This window comes from Seriola aureovittata, chromosome 4, assembly GCF_021018895.1.
Source record: "Seriola aureovittata isolate HTS-2021-v1 ecotype China chromosome 4, ASM2101889v1, whole genome shotgun sequence".
Classification (NCBI taxonomy): Eukaryota; Metazoa; Chordata; class Actinopteri; order Carangiformes; family Carangidae; genus Seriola; species Seriola aureovittata.
The window spans coordinates 27,137,527-27,165,167 of NC_079367.1; the positions used below are offsets into that span (position 1 = coordinate 27,137,527).

Consider the following 27,641-nt stretch of genomic DNA (forward strand, 5'->3'; position numbering starts at 1 on the left):
TAACCTCTGTATTAGTGAAGTAACAGTACGCGGTTTGATCCAGCCATCCAAGAACAGCGCGGCCTCTTTAAAACCAAAGACAGGGGGTCTTTATTTGGCAGGAAGTTAGCCGCAGCTAACAGGAAGCCGAACAATGAGGGCACTCTGAGGTGCAGGAATTGGCAAAGAGCAGCGAGTGCTAACGTTGGTCTTTCCACTCGGTACAACTTGCCCTGATAAAGGTAATATTGAACAAGTGGGACTTAAACGCCTGTAAACGTTTACTCCGCTGTTCAGCTTCATGTCGTCGGAGTCGGCCGTGTGCTGTCTCTTCATCGTGGGGGGTTCGGCGCCTTTGTATCAGAGCAGACATGGCTCAATGTGCTTGTGTTACTTCACCGCAGACCAGAGTAGAAACAAATGGATCAATATAAATGTAGATTAGAGTACAGTTAGAGTTTATTGTGATGGACATCCCGCACAGTCTGTGTTGTGTATGTTGTCTGCTGTGGCTCAGGTGACTTGTGTTTGCATCCTGTATGCAGCTCTAATACGCTTACAGAAGCTTTGGAAACGCATCAAGGATTTATTTATTTGTTGTGTTCCACATACACACACCTGTGACCTCACCCGTGATTACCTTTAACCTTGACCAGGTGAAAGTGAAGAGGGGTTACCTAGTGGACCCTACACATAGGAGCAAAGTTGGACTCAATTGAATTATTGTTTTAAATTGTTGGTTAATGTCTCAGGATCATTATCTTTGTTCATTTGATCAGCTGTGGTCACATGTCAGAATGATGCTAAACGCCCACTCAACCCTACCAAAGAAAACTGATGTGTTACTGAGTTAGACCAGTAACTGGGGCTACAACTAATGATTGTTTTTCATCATCCAGTAGTCTGCTGATTATGATTTGGTACATGAAATGAAATATGCCTTTAGTCCAATAACCTGAGTATTCAGTTCACTGTCATATGTGACAAAGATAAACTGCAAATCCTGCCATTTGAGAAGCTGGAACCAGAGAATTTATAGAATCTTTCACCTTTTTTCACTTGAATAAATGACTGACAACTATTTTCATAATCTATTAATTGTTTTCTATTATTTTTCTGTTGATAAACTAATCGATTGATCGACTTATAGTGTAAGCTCTGCAGGTTACTAAACAAATGTATACAGTTTACAGCAGTAGAAATGAGAGAGAGGTTACATTTGTTATGCTGTAATCAACAAATATTTAGTATTTTACTACATAAATAAGTAAAATTATTAGTCACATCTGATGATCCACCTACAGCCATGTTTTAAGACATGTAAAATACTCAGTGTGGAATACTAATTTGTGTCTGATGTGGTTTTCTTTTATTTTTAAACTGCTGATAAAGTTGTTGTTGTCTTTCTTCTCTGAAAAGTCCGCCCTCTGTCTGTGCACTGGAGGCTTCAAGAGGCTTCACATTGATATTAGTGGCACATTGAACCAGAGCTGCTATGATTTGTTGATTAGCTGATCGACAGAAAATTGATTGGCATTTTTTCCTCTATGATAATTGTTTATTGATTGATAATATTAGGCATTTTTTAAGCTGTATGCAGTTTCTAGTTTCTTAAATGAGAAGATTATTTGCTTTAAAAGGAACATTTTGGGATTTTGGACTGTTGGTTAGACGGTCACCTTGGTCTGTGGCAAACTAACGTTTCTCATAATTTTCTTGCATTTTATAGATGACAATTGATCAATTAAGTAAAACCAAAAGGAATGCAAATAATTGTTAGCTGTAGCTTTATATTAGACTATGATTGGCTTCCAAACTTGTTGTGATATCTCAGAATCATGCTTATCTTAAACTCAGATTTAAGGTGAAAACAACCTTTTAGTGTCAAACTCTGAGCATTTATCATTCTGTACAGTGACGGGCAAATACCCAGGTGAAGTAACTTAACTACTTTGTTAAAGCACCTCACGGACTAATGCTTGACTGGTGAGTGCTGCAGCATCATCTTCTTCATCTTCTCATTACAGGAGGAACAAGTAGTCTGCCACCTGTGTATGAGGACAAGTCAGAGGCAGCTATGGTAAGTAAGAGAGGGATTTTAGGATTTGGTAGAGGAGGTGCACACACTGGCACGAAAAGGCTAAATTCTGCTACATTCATCAACTTGCTTGTTGAAAAGTAATTTCATGTCTTAAACTAAAGCAAACTGAAGAATTACCTGTCAAGTGAAGAGGCATAGGCAACAGAATTATCTGTATTTGCCTTTGGTCCAGTTTTCTATGGATATTTGACACACTGGCCTTCTCCTCATTTCATTGCTCTTTCTCCTCAGTCTTCAACGGTGGATCTCAAGACCAAGGAGGAGAAGGACGCAGAGTTGGACAGAAGAATCGAAGCTCTGAGGAAAAAGAATGAAGCTCTGGTCAAGAGGTACCAGGTACGGAGATCTTAGTTTTAAAATACAAACGCCCACAAAATATGTATAACTCTCCTCCTGGCTGCGTGTGTGTGATGTGGGTGAGGCGTGTGTGTTTATGTGGGGTTATCTGGCAGCTGGAGAGACGTGAAGCGCTGAATTGGTTGAGAACAGAAACAGCACTGGGTTAAATGTCTTTCTCAGGGGATTCTTGTTGAATGCATTTTTTGTTGCTTTGAGCTCTGTTTTTATTCAGGGTCAAATTTAACTTTGTGATTTTTCCCTTTTTGCAAATTAAAAATAGTTCCGAAAGAAACCACTAATGAAAACACAGTAATCAATAATGTTTTAATGCAGACAAAAGCTGCAGGGACTACTAGAATCATACTGGTGTGATTTATGCATCAAAGGGTTAAAATCTTAACAGTACTTTAGAGGAAATTTCAAAATATTGAGATATATATTGTGTATGATGATACAGCCTATTATTTATACACAATATTATTTATAGGTTATATCGCCCTAAATGACACTGCCAATTAAATTTGATAGATAGACATCGAAAATATTTTTTCAAAGATGTAATATTTCTTTTTTTGTTTTCTGGTTTGTTAACGAAGAACATGTTGGACCAGTCGCTGTCATTTGATAATCATGTCAGCCAGTTTACACGCTCATGTTTTTTCCATTTGAGGAACATTGCCAAGATTAAGTCGGAGATGATTATTCATGCTTGTTTCTTCTCATTTAGACTATTGTTAGCACTCTTCATACTTGCCTGAACTGTCTCCGAAACAGCAATAACAAGAGACCACACATCGCAGCAGTTTTATCCTCCCTGCACTGGTTTCCCAGTCACATTCTGTATCCATTTTAAAATACTGGCGCTCGCCTTTAGGGCCTTGCAAGGCCGAACACCCCAAAATATTGCTCACCTCCTCTTATACGGCCAATCGGGGTCTCAGGTCTACTGAACAAAAATTACTGGCCGTCTCTTGCACCTGCTATAAAACCCAGGGTGACTGTGATTTTCAAGCTGTGGCACCCAAACTACGGACTGCTATATGCTTGCGATGCATAGACTCCTCTCACACCTACTTGAGGCAACTGAAAACATTTAGATTCAGACAGGTTTTTGCTCAGTCTATCTGAATAGCTCCTGCCTTTTATTTCATTGCTTTGTATTTATTGTCCAAACCTTTGTACTTCTTATGATGTAAAGCACTTTGTGATTTTTTTTTTTTGTTTGTTTTTTTTTTTTTTTAATCCGTGAAAGGTGCTATATGAATAAATTTAACTTGCTTATCATCCACAGCAACACTCAACATACTGAAAACCTTCTTAAGATTAGTCCGGAGTTTCGATTTAAGAAACAGCTTTAGTCTAATCTCACTTATTCTGTCACTCGATCTCAACAGGAAATCGAAGAAGACAAGAAGAAAGCAGAACAGGAGGGCATTGCTGTGACGACACCTCGGAAGCCCCGCCCCCATGAGCCAGAGACGGACAGGAGGAAGACGGAGAAGGAAAACTTCACCGTCACAGTCGACCTTTCTAAGCCAACAGGGGTAAGACATGTCGAGTGTCTTGAGCTTTTTAAAATCATTGCATATTCTCATTATTGTGATCAGTTCACCAACCACACACCTGCTGGTCTAACCATCATGCCGTGCACCGGTCCTCTGCCCACTTGGGTTACATGTGTCAGATGGAGTTGCATCTGGGATAAGATATATTTTTATTGACAAACGTGCTCATAAAATTCTGCAGGAAAACTCAACATTACACTGAAGAACAAATAAAGAAAATGAGAAGCACATCTAACATTATATAGAGTATGTCATGGTTGTTTTGAACTCTATTTGAAAGATTAGATGGTTGCATGAGTTCTGCTGAGTTGACTCATAACCCAAAAATGTGAAGTGGTTAGTCTGAAAACGAGGCAGCTTTTCTTGTTTCCTGCTAGAGAAGAAAACAAGGTCTGAACACCATGTTTTCACCATGTTTTCACCACTGGTAGTCGAGGCTGATGAGACCCAATCAAGGAGCAGCGTGGGTGTCTACTTTATCGTTTTCAAAGGTCTCGCTTTTCTTGTTTCCTGAAATGTTGACATTTGGGAGATGAGATACTTTGACCTACTTTAATCACTGAGGCCTTTTTGGATTGATTTAATTCTGTCATAGAGGTTACATACATAACATAGATGGAAAGAATATACACACTACCAAAAGACATTATATGGGCGATGAGGATAAAATGCTCTGTCACTGTTTATGTACTATGAGATATTAATACATAATAATCAGTAATTTGCTACATTGCTCCTAATGACCTAATAGAACCAGTGATATTACAGTTAAATGTAACCAACTAGTCCATGCCATGTACTGAAAAAATACAGTATGGAAAAATAATATAAACCAATCAAGCTGTCGACATAAAATTACACAACACAGGCTTAAAATACAAACATTTACAATGAGAGGTTATGACTCAGACTTTCATTGTGTGTGTGTGTGTGTGTGTGTGTGTGTGTGTGTGTGTGTGTGTGTGTGTGTGTGTGTGTGTGAGCTCCATCTAGCTCTGCTTCTGCTGTGTACAGATTTGATCAGGCTAACGTATCTTAAAACAGAGCTAAGATGATTGTAGCGTAATGTTTTAACAGCAGCTTCTGGTGCAGAGTGAACTTCAGTTGACTTGCTGAAGTTATACAAATGTCCTGGGAAATGAGCTCTGGGATCTGTTTTTCCAGCCTTTAATTCAGTTCAGTTTGTTACATCTGTTAACATGTTGTACAAGTTATGCAAACACTCACGTGTACCAGTGGATTACACACATGGTCGTCTTCCCAAGAGTCTCCCTTTTTAAACCCTAAAAGAAAGGTGCGGTGCATTGAAGTAGCTTCACATTCTTAGCAATTATATACTAATTTCAACATTATATATGAAATAGAAAAAAAACTAATCCGCAACAGTATGCATGCAATTAACAGATAAATTAAAGCTACTGTGTGTAACTTTTTCCTTCTTAGTTGAACTATACCCCAAATATATCTTAGTGTGGAGAGGTCTGTGACCCAGACGTGGTGAACAGCCTGGCAGCAGAACAGAGATAAACCCCTTGTAATGGTGCACTCACACCAAAATGCGCCTCCCATTCATGTTCATGTGAAGACACATTTGCTTCTGGTTGCGAATTGACCCGCTTCCTTTGCTTCACACAGAGTTCAATCTGTTTTAAACTTTAACCCATGAAATCTCAAAGCTCTACAGTGTCCGTCTGGTTTGAGAGACGCTGTTGACTCACCTCTCATCAGGAAACTAGAATATTGATTGTTTGTGTTTTTCTTTAATATTCACACAGTGAAATAGTGTGGAGAGGGACAGTGTTCATGATACAAAGCGTTGGTAAGAACTGGATATAATTTTTTTTTTTTTTTTAGAGGGCACGTCTAAACTATAAGCGCGCAGTGAGCAGCCGGTAGCAGCTAAAGTGAAGGACCTGGTCATTACAGCTAGTCTCTAACTGTGTCTGTCTGCTGTGTCTGTCTGCTGTGTGGAGCTGAGCAGGAGGTGTTTGTGTGTGTTGTGTGGTTAATTTGACAGTTGGCAGGGAAGAGGCAGACAGGAAACATGGAGGAGAGATACAGAGTATGACACACACCCTGGCTGTAATCAAACCGTAACTCACTATAAACCTGAGTAGAGCCAAGGGTGCTGCAGATTCACGGGATGATTCTCTGTTGGTTCATCACTACGAGCCCAACCCCTTTTTACACAGTCGCATTGTTATGCCTCAGCCAGGACTGGAAGCTTTATGGTTCCAGGTTGTCTGTCCGTCCCATTCTCGTGAACGTGATATCTCTGTAGCGCCTTGACTTCTTGAAATTTGGCACAAACGTTGACTTGGACTCGAGGATGAACTGATTAGAATTTGGTGGTCAAAGGTCAAAATGACCCCACGTGCTTGTGAATGCAATATATCAGGAACGCCCAGAGGGAGTTTTATTACGTCTGTACAGACTCTTAAAATAAATGCTAGAGCTCAGTTGAATGATGGCTGGCCTCCTGCAGTATGTGCTGATCAGGCCCAGGAGGGACAGTGTTAGACCTGCGAAGACTACAAGGCAAGGAGGAGCTGAAGGGCAGCAGGGTGGCGTCTGCTCCACGTGTGTTCCTGTTTGAATGGATATTGATTCAGGGTCAACAGGTTAAATTTGGTTCATTAGTCTGTTAAACCTTTTTGTAAAGCTTGACAATAGACTCCTGATCCCTGTTCTTAAAGAGCTCCCTGTCTTGCTCTCTCCCTCTCTTGTTCATCACCTCCCAGCTCCACTCTCTGAGTTCATCATGTCGTAGTTTTGCATAATCCATAGCCCTGATTATTCCTTTCTACCAGTTCTTCAAGAGACTGAGTGTGTTTGATTTAAAGTACAGGGGTAAATTCAGGACAGGAAATATTTTTTCTCCCATGGGCCAAACAGAAATCAGTGCAGAGCAGTGAACAGCTGAACCAACCAAATATGTACACACTATTTTAACACAATGGGTTGAAATTACACAAGGGGACAAGAGAGAAAAATGATGAGAATAATCCTCTTCTGATCATGCACAGAGAGAAGAGATGTAATGTTGAGAGCTGCTGCTCCGCATGCTGACGTGGTACTAGCACTGTAAAGTACTTAAGTATTTGTGTGTGTTTCCTGCAGGAGAAGAGAGTCGTGAATGACTGGAAACCTGGACCTGGAACACCTCGCGGCCGGAAGTCGTCAGAAGAAAGCGACGGCCTCAGAGGGCAGAGCGACGCCCATAGCCCCACCAGGAGGACGGGGTCGACACGGATAGGCCGGGGAGGACAGAGAGGAGGAGGAGGTCGCCAAGAGAGGAGAGAATGGGAACCGAGGACACCCAGAGATGGAGAACCCGGGGGGGAGTTGGGAGGGCAGGGACGCAGAGGAGGAAGGAGAGGAAGAGGAAGAGGAGGAGAGGGAGGAGGTGGAGGTGGAGGTGGAGGTGGAGGAGGAGGAGGAGGAGGAGGAGGCGGAGGAGGCGGAGGAGGCGGAGGAGGAGGAGGAGGAACAGGAACAGGAACAGGAACACCAGGTGGCATGGACAGGAAATCTAAAGTAAGTGCAGATGAACTATCACACTCAGCTACTGTCCTGCATTCGAGGCGCAGCTCTATAATTTTCATGTAAATCTTCTGATGCAATCTGTGTTTCTTGAACAATCCTGAAATCCTGTTTTATCAGTGAACCTGCGACGGTGGTGAGTTATCACTAAGGCAGCTCTCAGTTGAGACCATACGCATATGCATACATACATGACCCTTCATGTACACTGAGCGTGTGCGAGCTGCTGTAAACAGGAAGCAGATTGTCTTCTCTGCAGTTGATTAGTTGCATAAAATACTACGAACGAGGAGCAGTAAATGCGGTTGTAGCATGAAAATGCAGAATTTATGAACAACAGCTGCTAGAGAAGAAAACAAGGTCTGAACACCATGTTTTCACCACTGGTAGTCGAGGCTGATGAGACCCAATCAAGGAGCAGCGTGGGTGTCTACTTTATCGTTTTCAAAGGTCTCCGTTTTTGCTCGCCCAGACAACAGCACAACCCCGGAGTTTTCAAAATAAAATGGGGCAAAATGTTTCCAAAAGTGTCTGTTTTAGGTGCTCAAAAACTGCAGAGTAGTGTGGACGGGAGGAGTAAATGCAGCAAAAGAGATGCGTTTTAAAACGGAAATGTCGTAGTGTGGTTCAGCATGCAAGTCCTGTATTAGTTGAAATAATTAATGATGATCTGTAACTAACGATGCGGCCTTGTGTTGTTTCCTCAACAGGAATGGGAGGAGAAGAGACGACAGAACATTGAGAAGATGAACGAAGAAATGGAGAGAATAGCGGAGTATGAGAGAGGACAGCGGGTATGGGAGTCACTGTTTTGAAAAGATAATTCCACAGAGTTTTAGCTTATCAGATGGTATTTGGATTTCTCTACCCACAGAGACTGTGACGATTCCTCCCTCCCATTTCTTTCCTCAGACTTTCATGTTTGTTGATCTGTTCATCCGTTCTCTCACTTTATTGATCAACTTTAAACAGCACCACTTATATTTCCCTTCTTAGTAGTATTGATGTCTGTCCCATTTCAGTCCCCTCTATTGTCTGTCTGCTGTAGAATACAAGTGCAGATTGTTACTGTTGTGAAATGTGTTTACAGTAGAACATGTCGAATTTCTTTTATTAGCAGGATGGTGACAAGCCGATTCGTAACTTCCTGGATGACCCGAGACGTTCGGGCCCAGCGCCAGACATAGACCGCAAGGAGGGCAGCAGGAGACATGTCCGAAACTGGGGGGGGCTGGACTTTGACAACGTAAAGACAGGAGCTGAACTGGAGAGGGAGTGGACTGTGAGTAATGTCTGTCTTTATGGCTCGTTTTTTTTTTTTTTTTTTTTTGCATTTTTGTAACATTATTCATTTCTATCATTATAACCCCTCCCCGTCTCTGTAGAGTCGAAGGCCTGGTCCGAAAGGCTCTGTGGACATGACCATGTCCATGACCGGCCGGGAGAGAGCAGAGTACCTGCGCTGGAAGAAGGAGCGTGAGCAGATTGACGAGGAGAGACTGGCGCGCCATCGCAACGCCACAGGCCAGTGGAGACGAGAGTGGGACGCACAGAAGACTGAGAACATGTGAGAAGGGGAGGGGTTTTTAAAATTTATTTACTTGTTTATTTTTGACTAGATTTCTGTAATGCTGCCTGAGGAAGAGCACCAAGCTTGAAAGGTGTTGCAATAGAGACTGATCTGACCTTTTCTTCATGCAGCCGAGTGCCTGTATTTGAGCACATACAGAGAATTTCAAGGTCTCTCACTCTTTTGCATTTGACAGCTCCCTTCTTATTTTTCTGAGCACTAGATTCCTTATATGAAAATAAACAGTGAAATAAAACCTCATGCGACTCAAAGGTTACGAAACCAAAAAGTGGCCCGAGGGTCGGTTCTTGAGGTTTCGTGCACATGCTCGTGCTTTGTCCGACCATGTCAGAAACTAAAGGTGATTACAGGGGGTGGGAGGGTAGTGGGGGGTGGGGATCATTTAAAATGATAAAAATGATAAAATGGGGATAACTGTGCACATTGTCAGAAAGTCTTTCCTGATTGACACTCATAGAGATGCACTTGCTTCTTCACATGAAAAATAGCAGAAGTAGTTGTGTGATGTTAAAATGCTGAACTCGGGGAGAGCGGTATAGGTCCTCATCCTCGTCACACACAGACAGAGGACAGAGGAGGTGAGGGGGATAGAAAGTGTTTGAGTGCTTGTCAGTTGGGATAAAGATGAAGACAGAGTGCCGTGAGGAGAAGGACACTGATATTTTGTGTGTGTGTGTGTGTGTGTGTGTAACCCTGCGGCTGTTTTCACAGGTTCAAGGAGGACCCATATGTGGCTGCAGAGGGCATCACGTCCGAGCAGGGCAGCAGGAGAGGCAAGTCTTTGCGCACGCACACACACACACACACACACACACACACACACACACACACACACACACCACTAACGTGCTGTTGCTGTGGTTACAAAACAGCTGGCAAGACTAGGGCAGCAGCAGACCCTCAATCCACCTCCATCCCATGTCTCCTGTCTGACCTGATGTCACTCCAACATGTCGTCACACACCCACACACACACACATCATACACACCGAACACACATCACAGGACACAACACCATCTCCCTCCTTCAGCTAATTAAAGCTGTTATGTAAATGGAAGTTGATTAAGCTTGTTATGTAAATACTCGCTGTATTTCCCTGGAGTCCAAATCAACCTCTGAAGACGAGGTCGTGCTGATCTGAGAGAAGCTTCACAAGGACACAGTGTTTCTTTATATGTGCTGACGGACTCTGTCCCTCAGTGAAGTAAAGTAAAAACAACATCAGCCCCGAGTCCCGACCAACTTAAACTGGCCAAAACATCTGTACAACGTATTAAAAACAGATGTTCACTAACAACCACTTGAATAAAGGAGGTTTATAAATAACAATTTTTCACTTTTAATTGTTATATTGATTATTTTTCTGATTAATCAGTTAGTCTATTAGATATCAAAAATGATAGCTGCCCATGACAAGAGCAAAGCCAATTTAGTTTTTTGAATTAATTAATCTTATTCTGACCTGCAGCAAAAAAGTCACCAAATAATTCATTTTTATGTAATTCTTTATTTTCGGGTGAATGCATTATCTCAGTGACGCCTTGAGAGGATTTCTTCAAATTTGGGACAGACGTTCACTTGAACTCAAGGATGAACTGAGTAGATTTTGGTGGTCGAAGGTCAAAATTTTAGGAAAATGTCTAATTGGATAAAATTAAGATGCGAGGATGTTTAATATCCTAAAGGTCAAAGGTCAACTTCACTGTGACATCATAATGTTCTGCAAAAACACTATTCTTAATTCAACACTGTGACTCAGGAACGACCTTGTTTCCAGCAACATGACTTGCGAAGGCATAAAACTGCAAGGCAGTTAATTGTAGTTACTTTGTAAAAGACAGTTACAACCCTGATGAGCTTTATGACATAATTCAACTCATGCATGTTGGTAATTTCAGTCAGTCATCCAAATAATTTAGTGTGGGACCTGTAATCCCAGTCCCACAGCAAAACAAGCCAAACTCAGTCTGAGAGGCTCTGCATCTTTAATGCTGCTCCTCTTTTCTACTGGATGGTTAGTGCTTGAAGTGCAAATGTATGCAGTGAATATTTTCATGAAACACCAGATGGTATAAAATGTTGTTCCATGCTAAAACATAAAGAGCTAAACAATCATAAAACAACTGCATCACAGTCTGGACCTCAGGAACATGTATTATCTTGAAGGGCAGCTTCATCATTTCCACATACGATACACATTATCTCTTTAAGGTGTGTGCATTTAATGTGAGTGTTGTTTAAACTGTAGTTTTATTAAGTGCAGCATGAAAGTGAACAGTGACAGTTCTGTGTAGAAAGTTTAATAATTAGAATAATGATTATGATTTCAACATTCTGAGTTAAAGGAAAACAAGTATGTGTGAGTTGTAAGAGGGAAAATTGTGAGTTGTACAAGTGGTGAGACAGATTACCCCTCACCTCGGTGTCTCGCATGCATTGTCCTCTCCAGGGATAATGAGTTTTTGCTCAGTAACAAATGATGTTTACATGGTTATGATGTCTTTGCTTTCTTTCATGGACAAGGTGTGTGTGTGTCTGTGTGTTTGTGTGTGTGTCCTCTCTGCAGCCCGGGGGCGTAACTCTCGTGCAGAGCCTCGGGGCAGGGCCTCAGGTTAGACCACAGCATGGGACTGAGATTACTTTGTGTGTGTTTTTGTTCCATTTGTGTGTCTGTCTGAAGCACAACAACTGCAACCAAACCCAAGCTCACCCTTAACTCACAAACCTGACTCACCCCCCCGACAAAGCAGCCCTTGTAATGATCGTAATCATCAACTTAATTTACTGCTAAAGTCTTATTTAACTGTAGTTTGCACCTGTGTATCCAACTATCTGCAACTGAAACACCAACGTGAATAAGAAAATAACATCTTAAAGATTTCATTTTTTAAATCAAGCAATTACATTAGCACATTGCATATGACATGGTCTCTATTAATTTGCATCAGAGTGGTGTACTAAACACAGTTGTACCTGATGTTTATATTATTCCCATTTTGTGTTTGTTTTTATAATAAAGCGACATAATGATCTTTAAAGCTCTTACACAATCTTAAACGTCGCTTTACAAAACCTGCAAATATCCTGGATTTGGACTTTTCTCTGTTCATTAAGCCACACAGACCATATGTAGATTTTTTTTGTATGACTAAAATCAGTCAGCGAGCACTTGCAGGTGAACAGACTGTGAAAAGGGAGATTTAACCTGAGCCACAGTCCATGTCAGGGCTTTGCTTTGGAACTGGGTGAACATCTGTAAGGATTTGTGAATCTTTCCTTGAGGCTGGCAACACTTCAGACGCTTCTGACTGCACACACACCCACCTCAGGATGATGAACAGTGTTTTTAAATAGTTCTTAGTGTTTGTATGGCCTTCTCCTCAGATCACATGTGCAGTGTACCAGATCCTCCAGGCTGAACTGTGAACTGTGAGAAGGTTCAAACAAAAGCTGAGAATGAATTCCAACTGCTGTTCAGTCCTGGTTTCCTCCATCTCTGTGTGTGTCTAGATCTGGAGTGTATTTTAGAGGTTATGGCATTAAACCTGCCCCACATTTAAGCCTGCATTTGCTTTGGCTGTCTCCACATTGTGTGTGTGTGTGTGTGTGTGTGTGTGTGTGTGTGTGTGTGTGTGTGTGTCTTTGTCTTTACCATTTCTAATTTCTGGAATGACTTGAGTGTCCTCTTCACAGCCCCGGGCTGCTCTGTTCAATCTCCTCATCTTCATCCTCTCAGTTTTTTCTTTTCTCCGCACTGATCCCTTCATCTCTTTTGTGCTTGTAGCTTTCTCTTTCTGACCTTTTTTTTTATCACGTCCTTCCCTTTCAGCTCTTATCCACCTCCCTCCCTGCATCCTCTCCCCTGTCGGAGCTTTTGGTCTCTGACCTTCTCTCTCTTCATTCCTCCATCTTCTGTTCTTGTTTCATCCACATTTTTTCATAATTTTGACTGTTTTCTCATTCCTTCACACCTCTATGATTTTTGCTCTGCTTCTCTTCCTTCTATAATTTTTCCCTATAATTGGCTGAATTCGACTTCTTTCTCTTTTACAGCTTTTTATTTTAGGTTACCTCTTGTTCATTTTAGATGCGTTTCTGTTAACCTGCTTCATGCTCAATTTGAAATTGCAAACTTAAAAATGAGTAACAGAGACACATGAAAAAATGTATGCGCTTGCACGATGTGGACTATTCAACAAAGTAATATTTTGCAAAAGTGAAATGGAAACACTTTTTTTTCCGCATTCAAACCGTGGCGCCCGCCGTATCAGGCCCCAGGGAGCCAGTTACAACCGAGGGACAGACTGATGGAAATTCATCGTCACGTTATCACAAGAAGAGAAAACGCAGCTCGATTTGCATAATATCCCTCAATGGAAACACAGACCATCTGCAACTGTGTTTTGTCAACTTTCCTAAAAAAAACATCTGCGAAGGAAACCCAGCTACTCTGACATCCATTCCACACTAGCGTCTCTTCTTCCAGCATTATCCTCATTATTCCTCTCTCGTTCCATCCTCTGTCTCTTTTTTTCCTCATGATGAAATAGGAGAGGTAACGTGGTCTTTCCTGTTGTAATACACAGATTGTGACTAAAATAAAATAACGCATATTTTTGCTTAAACATTTATTATATCACTTATACACTCAGTGTATTGGATACACCAGGCTAAAACTAAACCAGTCTAATGCAACAGGCCTGTAATAAACTCTGCCTCCATCAAGTTTATAACCTTCATTTTCATTTTGTTTTTTTTTTTTTAAAGAAAGGTGTTGATTCAATTGTACGGTCATTTCGGAGGAAGCAGTGTGTGGTGCTGTTGAGCTGTATTACATTATACAGAGAGGTGTTTCTGTTTCTAGCCCATATTCACTGATATAAATGGTGTGGTCAAAATAATAGAAACACCTGTCAGTATAACTGCTGCCCTCCACTTGAAAACATTACTGTAATAAAATATGCGTTTTCTGTATGTTACACACAGTATTATGGAGGCCAGTCTTCCTCTTCCACTTTCACATGCAACAAAGAGACACGAGGCATCAAAATCTGTAAGACTGTCTCTTTCCCTCCCACCCGCGGCCATCAGTCGCCCACAGAGTAGCAGACTGACGTCTGACCTTGTCTCAGAGTTCAGATGGACTCTGCAGCAGTTTGTCACTGCAGGACTGCTGCTGTCACACAAGTCTTGACTCTGTTGTTACGTAAGGTATTGACTTTCAGACTGCAGCAGCAGGAAGGGGAGAAACAGACCAAGCAACGGTAAACTGATTTTGTTTCCACTAAAGACCCGTTTAAATTTCTTTAAAATAGTTATTCAGTCCAGAATTAACTCACAATGTGGTTAATATGACATACATTTATTGTACATTAACATATATATATATATATATATATATATATATATATATATATATATATATATATATATTTTTTTTTTTATCCCCCAAAAAAGAGGAAAGCTCTTCATGGTTCTTAAGGCTCATAAATGTGAACCTTTTTCTTAAAAATTGCGATTATGTGTTGATTGTATTGTTTCATAATATTGACACACTGTATGCCCCATCTGGATCATGAATTTTGATTCATGCCTTTTTTAAAAAACGACTTTTACGCATCACTTGCTGTGAGGTAAATGTCCTGGGTCTTTTTGAGCAGCAGCTGTGACAATGATAAACACACGTCCATCACCTCCTCTGTCGTCCTTCTGTCCCTCTCCTCTCTGATTCACCCTGCCTTTAGATCAAGTATTGCAAAACAACTTTACACTCACCATTAACATCTCTTCCAGATGACACTAAGCGGCCGCCTAAAGTTCCGACGTTTGGTGACTTCCTGTCCCAGGGAAGGAGCCAGGGGCCCCGAGGGGACCGAGGCAGAGGGAAGGGCCGAGGACAGAAACAGAGCTACAGGTAAATGTGACTTGGGCATCACAGTCTGTCCTCGACCTGTCGCAGGATGCTGAAGGTGTTTTTGTGGTTATCACCTTTAAAGATGGCTGCCCAACCTTACAGGAAAAGTACAGTCGTGTTGTTAATAATGCAACTAATCATTCTTTTCAAGATTATAGATCAGTTATTGATTTGGCATTTTTCTTCTATTATTTATTCTTCCGTCTATAAAAACAAATCATGATGTCATTCACATGGTACAGGTTGAAGTTGTCCTCTTTCAGTTGATGGATTGGTTTAACGGCGCTTTAAATCAATGGGGTTTATTTTATATTGTTATGAAAACATAATGTCATGTTTCATATCCGGATGCCTTTGACAGCATGCATGACAACCGCTGGGAAGGAGAGAAAGAAGAGGAGGAGAAGGAAAAGGAGGACAAGACAAAGGCGGAGGAGAAGACAAAAAAGAAGGATACAGAGGAAGAAAAACCCAAACCTCCCACAGCACAGAAGGTAGAGGAGCTTCATCTGGATTAATAATGCAAGAAAAGTAACATTAATGTAGAAAAGATGGAGGCAGCCGGAGACTAAACTGGACCAGTTCATGTTGGATGTGTTTTCTTTACTGTCTCTGTCTGGCTGAAAACCTGAGAAAAGACAAAAGTTACTAAATACACACAAAGTGCTTACTCAAAGAAACAACCAACCAACATTTCAGAACAGTAGCTTTAAGACACAAATACAACAGCTATGATCAACATTTTACAACACAATAGGAGAATCAATGGAGTTGTCTTTCAGCTCATTGTTTTGGTCTTCCTGCCCTGTGTCTCTACTGTTTTGCCTCAGTCTCAACAACACTGATTTTTTTTTAGAGCCACAAACGGTGGACAGGCAACATTGGCGACTAGCTGGTGAACATATAGTGGCGCAATCAGCTTCTACAGAGTTAGATATTTTCCTCAGGAATAGGTGGAGACCAAACCTAAAGGAGAGTGAATATTGCTTCTGCTGTTTGGTTCCTCTTATCAACTGCTTGTTTCTACTTAACACAAACAAAATCAGTTATCACAGTTTTAAGTTTGCAAACTCTTTGCAGTTGCTTTCCCAGTAATCCCCTCTTTCCATCTTTTCTCAGGTGGAGGAGAAGAATGGAGACGGAGAGGAAGACGACGACGAATGGGAGGATGCCAGTGATGGAGAAGACGCCGAGGAAGCGGTGGAGGAAGGGAGCAACTCGGAACACGACTCCAGGGGCGACGAGAAGAAAGACACTGGGAAAGAGAAAAAACCAGCCAAGAGCAAAGACAATTCCCCTGCGTCTCCCAAACCTCGTTCTCGATCTACATCGACAGGAAGCCCCAAAGAGCAGCGGACTCCCAGGCCGAAGGTCCGCATCCCTCCCCCAGCAACCGCTCAGGAGTCACCAGAGGGAGGCAAGCCCATCAGCCCCTTCTCCCCACTGGATGGCCACCAGCCTGTGTCAGATTGGGGGGAGGAGATGGAGATGCTGTCGCCCCGGAGCAGCATGGGGGGCGAGAGCCCCCTGAAACCTCCGAGTGCTGAGGCCAGCCCCCCCCAGAAGAAGGCCCAGGAGGAGGAGAAGCAGCAGCAGCAGCAGCAGCAGGAGGAGCAGACAGAGAGCAAAGCTGCCAGCTCCAAAGAACCTGCTGAGCCACAGAAAAAGGAGGATACAGGTAAGATACCTAACTCACACCTGAGCCATAATATGAAGTTATTACAGTACTATTGTGAGACTGCTGTGTATTGTGTGTACCATTGTGTCCCTTCGATTTTTGTCTTGTCTCATGTCTGCTCGACTCTCCCTGTGTCTTATCTCCTCTTTCTCTTTTTCCTGTCCTCCAGAAGAGGCTAAACCCCAGCAGCCTCCGATAGTGTCAGCACCGGAGCCCGTGGCAGCACCGGAGCCCATGGCAGCACCGGAGCCCGTGGCAACAACGGAGACCGTGTCAACAACGGAGACCATGGCAACAATGGAGCCGGTGGCAGCACCAGAGCCCGTGGCAACAACGGAGACCGTGTCAGCACTGGAGCCGGTGGCAGCACCGGAGACCGTGGCAGCACCGGAGCCCGTGGCAGCACCGGAGCCCGTGGCAACACCGGAGCCCGTGTCAGCACCGGAGCCGGTGGCAGCACCGGAGACCGTGGCAGCACCGGAGCCGGTGGCAGCACCGGAGCCCGTGGCAACACCGGAGCCGGTGGCAGCACCGGAGCCGGTGGCAGCACCGGAGACCGTGGCAGCACCGGAGACCGTGGCAGCACCGGAGCCCGTGGCAGCACCGGAGCCCGTGTCAGCACCGGAGCCGGTGGCAGCACCGGAGACCGTGGCAGCACCGGAGCCCGTGTCAGCACCAGAGCCGGTGGCAGCACCGGAGACCGTGGCAGCACCAGAGCCCATCCCCACAGACTCTCCCGCTGCACTGCCATCTGACGACACCCTCTCTGATATTTCTGTCCCAGCCCCCTCTGAGGTCACTGAGGCTGCTGTGACGATGGACGAGGACACACCTGCTGCTCCTTCACAAGGTAATAGAAAAACCTCAAAAAACAACCAAAACAAGAAGGAGACTAGGGCCGATTTAGCAGCGTGACACTGTGAAAGGTGTTGCTTGTCGTGATGAACCTACAGAGAAGTATCAGCTGAATGAGCTGCTCCCCTCGGCTTCACAGAGCTTTATAGTCAGTCGCAGCTCATTGTTTATCTGTTTAGGTTCAGTCTCACTGCTCATTGTGTTGTTTTTGGCCACACCAGGCTGATCAGGCCACACCTGCTCAGCATCAAACAGCAGACAGACACAGTTAGAGAGCAGCTGGTGAACACATTGGAACATTTAACTGCTAAAGAGACAGATATTCCCCTCAGGAGTTGGTCTAGACCAAACACAGAGCTAAAAGAGAGTGGATATTGAAGACAGTTTTGCAGGTATGAGGTCATAAACCAGAATATTGGACAATTAAAATTTTAACCTGATGGTGGCACCAGTTGAAAAATAAAGGGATCAATAAAGTTATTAGAGCTCATCCTGTGGGGGGACATGAATGTGTTGTCCAAATTTTACACCAATGACAAAGTAGTTGAGATATTTCAGTAAAAGCCAAAACTGTAATCCTCATGATGGTGCAAGAGGGAAAAGTCAGAGGATCATGAAACTCAGTAGGATTCATCCTCTGAGGATCATGAATGTCTGCATAAAATGTCATGGCAATCCATCCAGTAGTTGTTGAGTCTGGGCCAAAGCGGTGGATTAACAGACCATCATGACCATCCCTGGAAATTAAACGGAATCAATTTATGAACATACACATTTATTTAATTTTGAATAGTCAAGTGTTTTTGGACAATAAAACTTATTGAAGAGATCCGTTGAGTTAGATCACTGTTATTTATCTCTCTGGCAGCAGAAACACTGGACACTGATCCCTCTCCCGCCGTCCTGGAGGCTGATCAGAGCTTCTCTGAACCAGCAGGAGGGAGAGATGACGACACAGCAGGAGGGAAAGATGACGACACAGCAGGAGATAAAGATGGCGACACGGCGCCAGCTGAGACCAACGCTGCCCTGACAGCAGAACCAGTGGAGTCCTCAGAGCAGACGTCCTCAGGTGCGGTTCTTATCAGTAACTTTGAGACAGTGACGTACTGTAAGAAATCCCCTGCAGCTTTCTAACGTTCTCTCACGCTTCACTTTGCGTTTTCTTTTTTTCTTTTTTTTTTTTTTTTCTTTTTTCTTTTTTTTGGTGAATGTGTTGGTTTGATATCCTCATCTTTGTTCTCCATGGTGCGGCTCTCTCCCTCGCTCTGCTCTTTTTGTTCATTCCACATATAAATAAATAACGGTGGGAGCTGTTTGGTGGCATGACAAACCCAAAGATATATTTATACCCTCACACACACACAAGCACAGCATTTTGCCTGGTTTTTGGATCTGACACGAGCCTGTCATGTCGTCACTGCCTCCTCCAACCAATCAGGACCCCATCTCTTGTGTGACACTCCTCTTGACTGTCTTCCTCCTCCTCCTCTTCCTCCTGTGATGGACTGAAAGTACTAACTCCACCTATTGTAATGTGTTGTGTATACTGCCCCTGTTCCTCCTCCTCCCGTTTTCATCTTCCTCTACATGTAAAACCTTTTCCCTTTTGTTCCCTTCCTCTTGTGGCTGTGATGAAAATGCTTGCCGCTTTGCATGGGATGCTGCCTGCATTACCATACCTTGATGTGTACAGCCTCTCGTTCTCTCTCCTTCACTTCTCCTGGTGTTAATGCAAGTTTGTTAATTACATAACGAGTTTGTCTCTGCTGAGGAGAGGGAAAAAGAGGAATCAAAGTGAAATGTGACCTTGTGCTGTGTGTATCTTGTTTTCTGTACATTCATGGCATCTTGGGAGCCAGGTGTTTCCTGTAAAACTGAAATTACTACAATGTGTTTTTAATATAGGTCAGAGCTACTTTGCTGCATCATTGTCTATCAAAGGTTTTACACACATAGATGCTACTGATTAATATGTATAATAATATGCTCCAGTATCCAGGCCATCGCTAGCCATAATGCCCTTTATTGATTTGCTGCACATGAATATGCTAGTTGGCAAAACTCACAGTTGAATGTGCTGAAAAAATCTGGATTTTAGACGGTACACAGATTGAGAGAGTGAAGCCTCAGCCAACATGGATGACATCAAGTATCTGAGCAGAGCCAAATGAGGACTTGATTGAACAGAGGCTCTTCTCTCTGCTCTGTAGATGTTTTGCTATTAGCCACGCCAGCTGTTTGGCTTTATAGGAGAACACTCACTGTCAGTCGGTTCACCATGTTGGTCCAGGCTTAAATATCTCAACAATTATTTAATGGATTGACATGAAATTTGGTTCAGACATTCATGCCCCCCAGAGGTTGAACACTGCTGGTTTGGTGATCCTCTGACTTTTCTGACATTTGTAATTCAGTGTAAATTTTCATGACAACTATTAGAAAGATTGCCATGAAATTTGCTACAGATATTCAAAGTCCCAAGAGAATTAATTCTACTATACTAGTATATTAGGATACTTCTGTGATTCCATGACTTTTCATGTGCCACCAGCAAGTTAAAGGTTTGACTTCACAGTGAAATATATCAACATCTACTTGCTGGATTTTATTCAGACATGCCCAGACCATGTGTTCTGAAAACTTTGTTGACGCCCCTGAATCTCCCTCTGCCACCATCATCATGTTGGCAATGTTAGCATGTTAATTAGCAAATGTTAACATGGTTAACATGGTAAATCTGATAAATATTAACATGCTAGCATAGTCATTGTTAGTATGTTAATGTGAGCACATAGCTCCAAGCCCCACTGTGCCTAAATACAGACTCACTGAGCTGCCAGCATGGCTGGACACTCCTGGGTCTGATTCCTAATTGTGCGTTGTATATTGTACGTTAAATATGAAGAAAATCTAGAGAAGATTTTGACTTTGGGCTATGATGTGGCAGTGTGATCTGACAGTTCCTTTTTGCCATGAATGCAACCTTCTGTCTGCTTCCTGTTCAGCTTCTGATTGGCAGGTCCATGACCTTCCAGGGAGAACTTGACCTCACCTGGTTTCTCTGCATGGCTTCACTGATCGTGTTAATGGCTATGTTGGCTTAAAGTGTGTCTGTCATTGTTTTACCTGTATGTTTGAACATGACTGTTTCATCTCCCCTGATGAAATACATAATGGACTGTGTTGTTTGTCAAGTTGTTCTTCATTTAGTGAAAAACCCATAAAAAGCCATTATTGTTTCTGAGGTTGATGCAGCAGCAGATTCAATCAAAAACAAGCACTTCTTATAATAATGCCACATGAGATTGCCACTTGGTGAGTACTTGGATCCAAAGCATCTCATGGTACCATGAATCAATAGTGTGCATATTCAGCAAGGGAGCCATCAGTGGGAATAGAAATCACTCACCCTGGTTAGAATCAGTGCTCTCCTCTCATCACTGAGATACATCACCACCTAATCTCCCTGTCGGTCTGTTTTTTTCTGCACACTTTGGTTTCATAGTGAACTAAGTGGAAAAACCACAGACTAGAGGAAGTCCCGTCATTAGCTGCTCTCCTCACATACACTTAGTTTGTGGTGTAATTACTTTGGCTAATAGCTAAGTTTTAAAAAGCAAATATTTCTGAATCAACTTGTTCCCAGACTTTCCATTGTGCAAAATCCAAGTTTGTAAGAATCCAAAAACCAAAAGAGGACTAAATTAGTTTCCTCGCACTTTAAAGGTCCCATATAGTATAAAAGTAGATGTCCATGTGTTGTTTGATTATAAAGCAGGTGTAGGTTCTTTATTAATACTCTGAAAGTATCAAAGCCTCAGTCCACAGAGAATCATTCAGAAGAGAGCCTCCTCTCTTCTGATTGGCTCACTGACCTGTTGTTACAATGAGAGAGGAGATGTAAAAAGAAACACAGTAGAAAAAAAGTTGGTATGTTGTTGTTTTGTTTTGCAAGTAGAGCTGAAACAGGGCAAAACAGACATTTTAAGACGTCGCATTGGGAGATGGGCCAAAAATAATCATCAGATTTCTTGATAATAAAAAGAATAATAAGTTGCTGATCTATGTGGCTCTTACTCCGACAAATTGTGTCCAGCTGAGGCAGCTGGTTCCTGTACATTTACTGTACATGTAGTCAATCTGTTTACTCACTCTCTCTATCAAAGACTTGTGGCTGAAACATGTTGATAATCTTTACATTTTTAATTGTTGATGTTTAATATAAGATGAAAGGTGAGATGGACACAACCATTATAACTGTAAGGAAAGATTACTGTTTGCTCCTTTTTATTCTTTGGTGTAAAAAGACACACTGATTGCATTTACACTTGTCCTGATGACTCATTTGTGATAAACAGCAGAAGTCAGATGAGCTCATGTGGGCATTGTGTGTGTTCATGTGCATGGACACAAACACACAGTTCTGCTGATGGAAGTGCGTGGCAGTGTTACTGTGTGTGTTGGTGTCAGGGTGGAGATCAGGAAACCAGGGAAATTAGAGGCACAATTAAGTTTTTAAAAGGCTTTTCAGAGGAAATGAGCTGCAGCCTGCTGGACAGATGACAGTGCAGATAGAACAGATACCGTTTGAAGTCTGATTGAATTAAATCTTGTGATGTTTCTGAGGCTCCACAGTGGATGGAGATGAATGACGTAATCAAGTACCAGCAAACACCCCCATTAAAAACCACTATATCTGTTCCAGTGATCTTTGAGTCAGTGCTGTGCAAACTCAGAGGACATGAGCATAGGGAGATGTGCAGTATGTATCAAAGAAAAACTGATGATCCTCCACTAACTTTCAGCAGATTTTAAAGGTCTTCTTTCACTTGAGTCGATCTTAGAAGATCAACTGTTTTAAAAGTACCCAGCATTTTTCACTTTGAGTAGTTTTCTACATACAGGTGACAAATTTAGGGTTGCAACAAATCATTATGTTCATTATTGATCAATCCAGGAATAACTGTTTTTATGAATTAATCTTTTAGACATTTAAAGCTTTGATATTTTGGGAAATTGCGCCTATTCACTTTCTGGTGTTAGCACTCGATGAGACCAACCTCATGTCTGTATGGTGAATATGAAGCTACCGTCGACAACCAGCTAACCTAGCTTAGCACAAAGACTGGAGGTATAAACGGCCGGCCTGGGTCTGTCCACCTACCGGCTCATGTAAAGCTTAATAATTAAGACCTTACAACAAGTTTGTTGAAAGCTCCTTATTTTCCTCTTCTCCTGTGTTTAAGTTGAAGGGTTGATCCATAAGAAGACAAATTTGTAGTTTTAAGAACCAAAAACCATCTCAGTGTAGTTTCACATCCCTTCTCTCAGGCTTCTCTCTGGAGCTCTAGTTACAACAGGTCAATCAGCCAATCAGAAGAGAGGACGCTTTTTAAGGCTCAGTTTCTGAATACAGGCTGTGTGCATTTCTCTGTGGACTTTTACAGTATTAATATAGAACCTAGACCTGCTTTATAATCAGAAAAGACATAGAAATCTTTATACAATATGGGACCTTTAAGTGGTAAAAGCAATAAATCACTATTTTACAGAGCAGTATGTGCCAGACTGTTTCTTAGTGTTTGTACAGATTGAACCAACAAGATATCAGGTGCTGGTAGGTGGAGTGATACCTTTGGACAGAGCCAGGCTTGCTGTTTACTCCCTGTCTCCAGTCTTTGTGTGAACTTTTCCTTTATGTCAAGAATTGCTGAAAAATGCCCCTCGATCCCCGAAGGTGGCGTGTTATTTTGTCTGACCAGCTGTTCAAATCCCACAAATTTCAGGATTTGACATATAACTGAAAAAAGCAGCAAATCCTCACATTTGAGAAACGAGAAGCAACAAATATTTGCCTTTTTTTTTTGCACGATGGGTGACTTAAACAATTCACCATGTGGAATGAAAACTGCCGTCAGTTTATTGATTATGTGATTCATCTTTTCAAATTCTTTTTATTTTATATCACATATATCTTCTTACTGTATATTTACATCATTTACATTTTTTTTTTAGACAAGAACATGTTGTGTTGAGGATGTAGGATCATGAAAATGCAAGTTTGTGACATAAAGATCAGGACATGTTGATACACAGTTGGTCTGTGAACGGTTTTTCTGCAGCTGTGTGATTCAGTATTCATGTGATTATCTCAGAGTGGCTGAATGAGCAGAGTGATGGCAGTAATGCTGTCACAGGAAAGATTCTCCCCTGGGGCTGTTTGCTATAAAAATGTGCACACTTATGGTACTGTGATCTGCTTTCGATAAAAGCATGAAGCTCAGTGACACAGTAACACACACACACACACACACACACACACACACACACACACACACACACACACACACACACACACACACACACGTTCCTGTTCCAGCATGTGTGACCCCCCAGCACCACCACTTCCTCCCTGTGTTTGTATCAACAGGCTGAAGCTGCTGGGAACAAACAGACTCACTTCTGAGGAGGATGGAGGGATGAAAGGAAGAGGAGACGTCTGAGGAGCATCACACTACTCATCACTGGAGTGGCCATCACGCATCTAAATCAAAAAAGAAAAATAATGACTTAAACTGTCATGAGGAGGAGGAGGAGGGGGAGGAGGAGGGACTGTGCACCGCCGCCATGGACAGACATCTTTTCAGCGCTCTGTCTCTGAGCTGTTTTAATTCTTCTGGATCAATGGGTCCGATCACCTCTGAGCAGTCGCTATCTGTTGTCTCACTCTGTTAAATATGAAGACATCAGGAGTAAAATGTCCACCAGTCACTGGTTTTCAACACTGAAAAGCTTCATGTTTTGTTCTCACAGTTTGTGCAGAAGACCACTTGTGTAGACATGTTGTCACGGGAGGATTGGAGACTGAGGTGACATGTACTCAGAGCGTCGCTGCTGAAGCAGCGAGCTCAGTTTCCCCTCTGAGATTTTGTGTTTATGAATTGACCCCATGGAGTCTGGCAGCTGGAGTCAGTTGACCCATCGCTGAGCTATGAGGAGTGTTAGATAGGTGATAAGTCTCATCATTTTAGAGGTCCACATCATTGTAGAGACAGTGTTTGTTTGTCTTGTGCTCGACTGCCTCAGGAACAAAACAGGTTAATGTCTGTGTTGGTTTTAGCTCTTCTCACTAGACTTCTCACTGCAGCTTGTGAACCTCAATGTGTGATGAGTTAACCAGCCTTTGTACAGCTGCTACCAGGTATATGATTAGGAGAACTCCACCGATTCTGACATGACACTCATGATGCACAGTTTCTTTTTAAAAAGGATTAAAAATCAGCGAGAGATATCAGATACTATCTTTTCAATTCTTGCATTCAAAACCTGGTACATTACCCACAATGCAACTCAACCGCTGCCAGTTTGGACAGAGATTTGAGTGTGATATGCTCGTGTGTCTACTCTGCAGCAGAGATGAGGAGTGGGCTACAGAGGTCTCACTTCTGTCTACCTCCACACCTACAGATTTATTTTTATTTTCAAACTTCTAGTTCTCAGACTCAAGTGACATCACTTGAGGGCATTTCTTAGGCAGACACAGCTCCCTCTGGAAACACTAAAGGCTTCATACTATCACTTTCACATATGCACTTGTGCTCCCCCAGACCCTGAAAACCAAATTTAATGTGTAAAATCGATGGAATTCCCCTTGAACATAAATGGCGTAGCTAGTGTTGCCTGATGGTTAATTCACTATCACACAAGCTCCAGTGTTGGATTAGAGACTGGCGAGACCGTTAGTGTGAGTTACATGTGGAAATGAATATAAAGGATCAGACTGTTAATCTTCCTGCAGAACAACACTGGTTAACCCTCAGCCACTAAACTCTTACTATCATCTTGAGTCAGCTTTTATTCAGACATTATTTACACACTGTTTATTTTAAACAGTTGCTCTAACGTTAAATCCTCTGTGACTTTTCCATCGCACTGATCTCAGATCCATTAATCTTTATAATGTAGTGATGGGTCTCCACCCTCCAGTCTGCCCGGCTCTTTGGTTTTATTTTGTGGATTTTAATTACTCCGTTTGTAAGATTGTACATGCAAATACTTTTGTTTCTCCTATCAGACCCCTGACACTTTTTTTTTTTTTTTTTTTTTTTTAATGATCATCATCAGAGAAAATATTTCTAAAAATATCGTAACAAACAGCTTTCAAAAACAAGGATCCTTCACACTGTTTACATGAGCTTCACTGCAGGTAGTATGATGCTCTGAGTGTCATTCACTGTATGTTGTACATGAGAGCCAGCTGTACAGGCCTGCTGTGTGTGTTGCAGAGTAACTGGCTTCAGTGATGCTGTCGCTCAGGTGTGGATCAGAGTGACCGACTCGCTGTTTGAGGAAAAACTTTGATGACTTTTGTCATTTTTGGCTGATGCTCTCACCCGGATTAACTCGTAGGATCAGGTGTCTCGCTTAAGGGCATCATGTGACGTCTTCACACTTATTCCCTCGTCTCAAAAATACCAATCATGTACTTTAAGCAGTGGGTGCATTTGCTGTTGTTAATGATGTGGTTCTGTGTCATAATCAGAAAACATATTATAGTTTCACTGACTCAGTCTTTGCTTTCATTTTGAGACTGGTGGGTTGTGAATCATCGGAGGCCAGTTCTACAGGGGAATCTGTCACATCCGTCTGGTAAGATTTCCCCTCTCTCCTTAGATGACACACTGCCTCTTTAAATAGACAGTTTGTTTTTTTTAAATCAAGGGTTTCATCCCAAAATGCTTTAATGAAAACAACCTTCTCAACGAGATATTAGTGAGTTATTGGTTTTACATTAAAAATTCATGTTTTCAAACAGCCATAATAACAGTCTATTTGGATGAAATTGTCTAAGGTGCACTAACATGAGTTACTCCTTGCATAAGGAATTTTTGGGCTGCAGTGTTTTGTTTTAATAGACAGCTTTGAGATGAAACCCTCCACTCATACCTCAGCAGACCAAGGGCTTCAGTTTGGTTTGTTTTGGAGTTTGTGCTTTGTTTTCTGCAAACGGCTCGGCCTTTGAATCATGTTAGTTGTAGCGGCTCACCTGTGGCGTTTGAAGACACAGGGCTAAGTGGGACGCTTTAATGTTTTGTGTTCTCGATCAGAGGAATAAAAGCGATGCATTTGAAGTGAAAGGAACTGCAATATGTACAGTTTTTAAATAAACATTCCACAGCTGGGTGTTTGTGCAAAATGTAGCCTGTGAGCTATGAAAAAAATATTGTTTTTATGTTTCCTCTTTTTTGGTTTTGCATATGGATGTTTATTTTTCTGAGCTTCGATGACAGATTGTATTTAAGGCCGTAGATATTTCAATGTACACCCATATCTACAACGTCTTCCTGTTTGATACATGAAATCGCTGTGACGACTAACAAGGTTTGCGTTTTAGGGAGTGGTGTGCAGCTGTTTTAAAAAAATGATCAGGACAGGCATGAATCTGAAACTGTAGCTTTTTAATGTTGTCGAAGCCATGGATGAGATAAATGTCCCCATCAGCTCACACATCAGGCAGACAGACTCCAGATGTTCGTACAGCTTTCCACAACGTGACCCACATGAAATGTAAAGCACACTGTTGCTTTCAATTTTTGTTTTTCTCATTTAGCCAATAAATGTTTTTCTCTGATGACGTGTGTTTTTATTTTTTCTGTAGATGATGATGTTCAGAGCTGCAGACTGAATCCATGTCGGATTAAAGATTGGATGCTCATAATATTTGATCAAACTGTGGATGATTACATCCACTGAAGTGTGTGTGCTGCTAACCCGCTGCCCCTCTGTTCATCCACCACACACAGACACATGAATTTATGTCCTGCTCACCAGCAGGAGCATAAAAACCATTCTGCTTCATGCACACACTGAATGGCCACAGTGCTGCGTTGTGCTTGAATCTTGTCTTCAGCATCATTGTGACCTTGGCCGCTGCAGGACAGGAAGAAGAATGGCCCATAGTTCTTCTTTTCATCTCCTGTCCACAGCACATAATGAGCGTTAGAAATCCCCACTCAATGCACAGCCTGTATTTGATGGCTGCGGCTTGTGATTCGTGGGTTGTTTTTTTTTT

General features: G+C 42.2%; 1 protein-coding gene across 3 annotated transcripts; it reads left to right on the forward strand.

The window, feature by feature from the left end:
• The first annotated feature begins 83 nt into the window (after nt 1–83).
• On the forward strand, nt 84–27,200 carry ccdc9 (coiled-coil domain containing 9). 3 transcript variants are annotated; one of them, XM_056374116.1, is made up of 16 exons: nt 84–221; nt 2,007–2,059; nt 2,312–2,416; nt 3,814–3,963; nt 7,105–7,521; nt 8,238–8,321; nt 8,645–8,809; nt 8,913–9,094; nt 9,830–9,891; nt 11,686–11,730; nt 14,913–15,033; nt 15,395–15,527; nt 16,153–16,711; nt 16,881–17,561; nt 18,435–18,638; nt 24,000–27,200. In XM_056374116.1, exons 2-16 carry the CDS (start codon nt 2,057–2,059, stop codon nt 24,002–24,004), a joined length of 2,916 nt encoding a protein of 971 aa, XP_056230091.1. In that variant the 5' UTR covers nt 84–221; nt 2,007–2,056; the 3' UTR covers nt 24,005–27,200. The 3 variants fall into 3 exon arrangements, with proteins under 3 accessions (XP_056230091.1, XP_056230092.1, XP_056230093.1); XM_056374117.1 differs by having other exon boundaries at nt 18,438–18,638; XM_056374118.1 differs by lacking the exon at nt 11,686–11,730.
• Nucleotides 27,201–27,641: the final 441 nt, after the last annotated feature.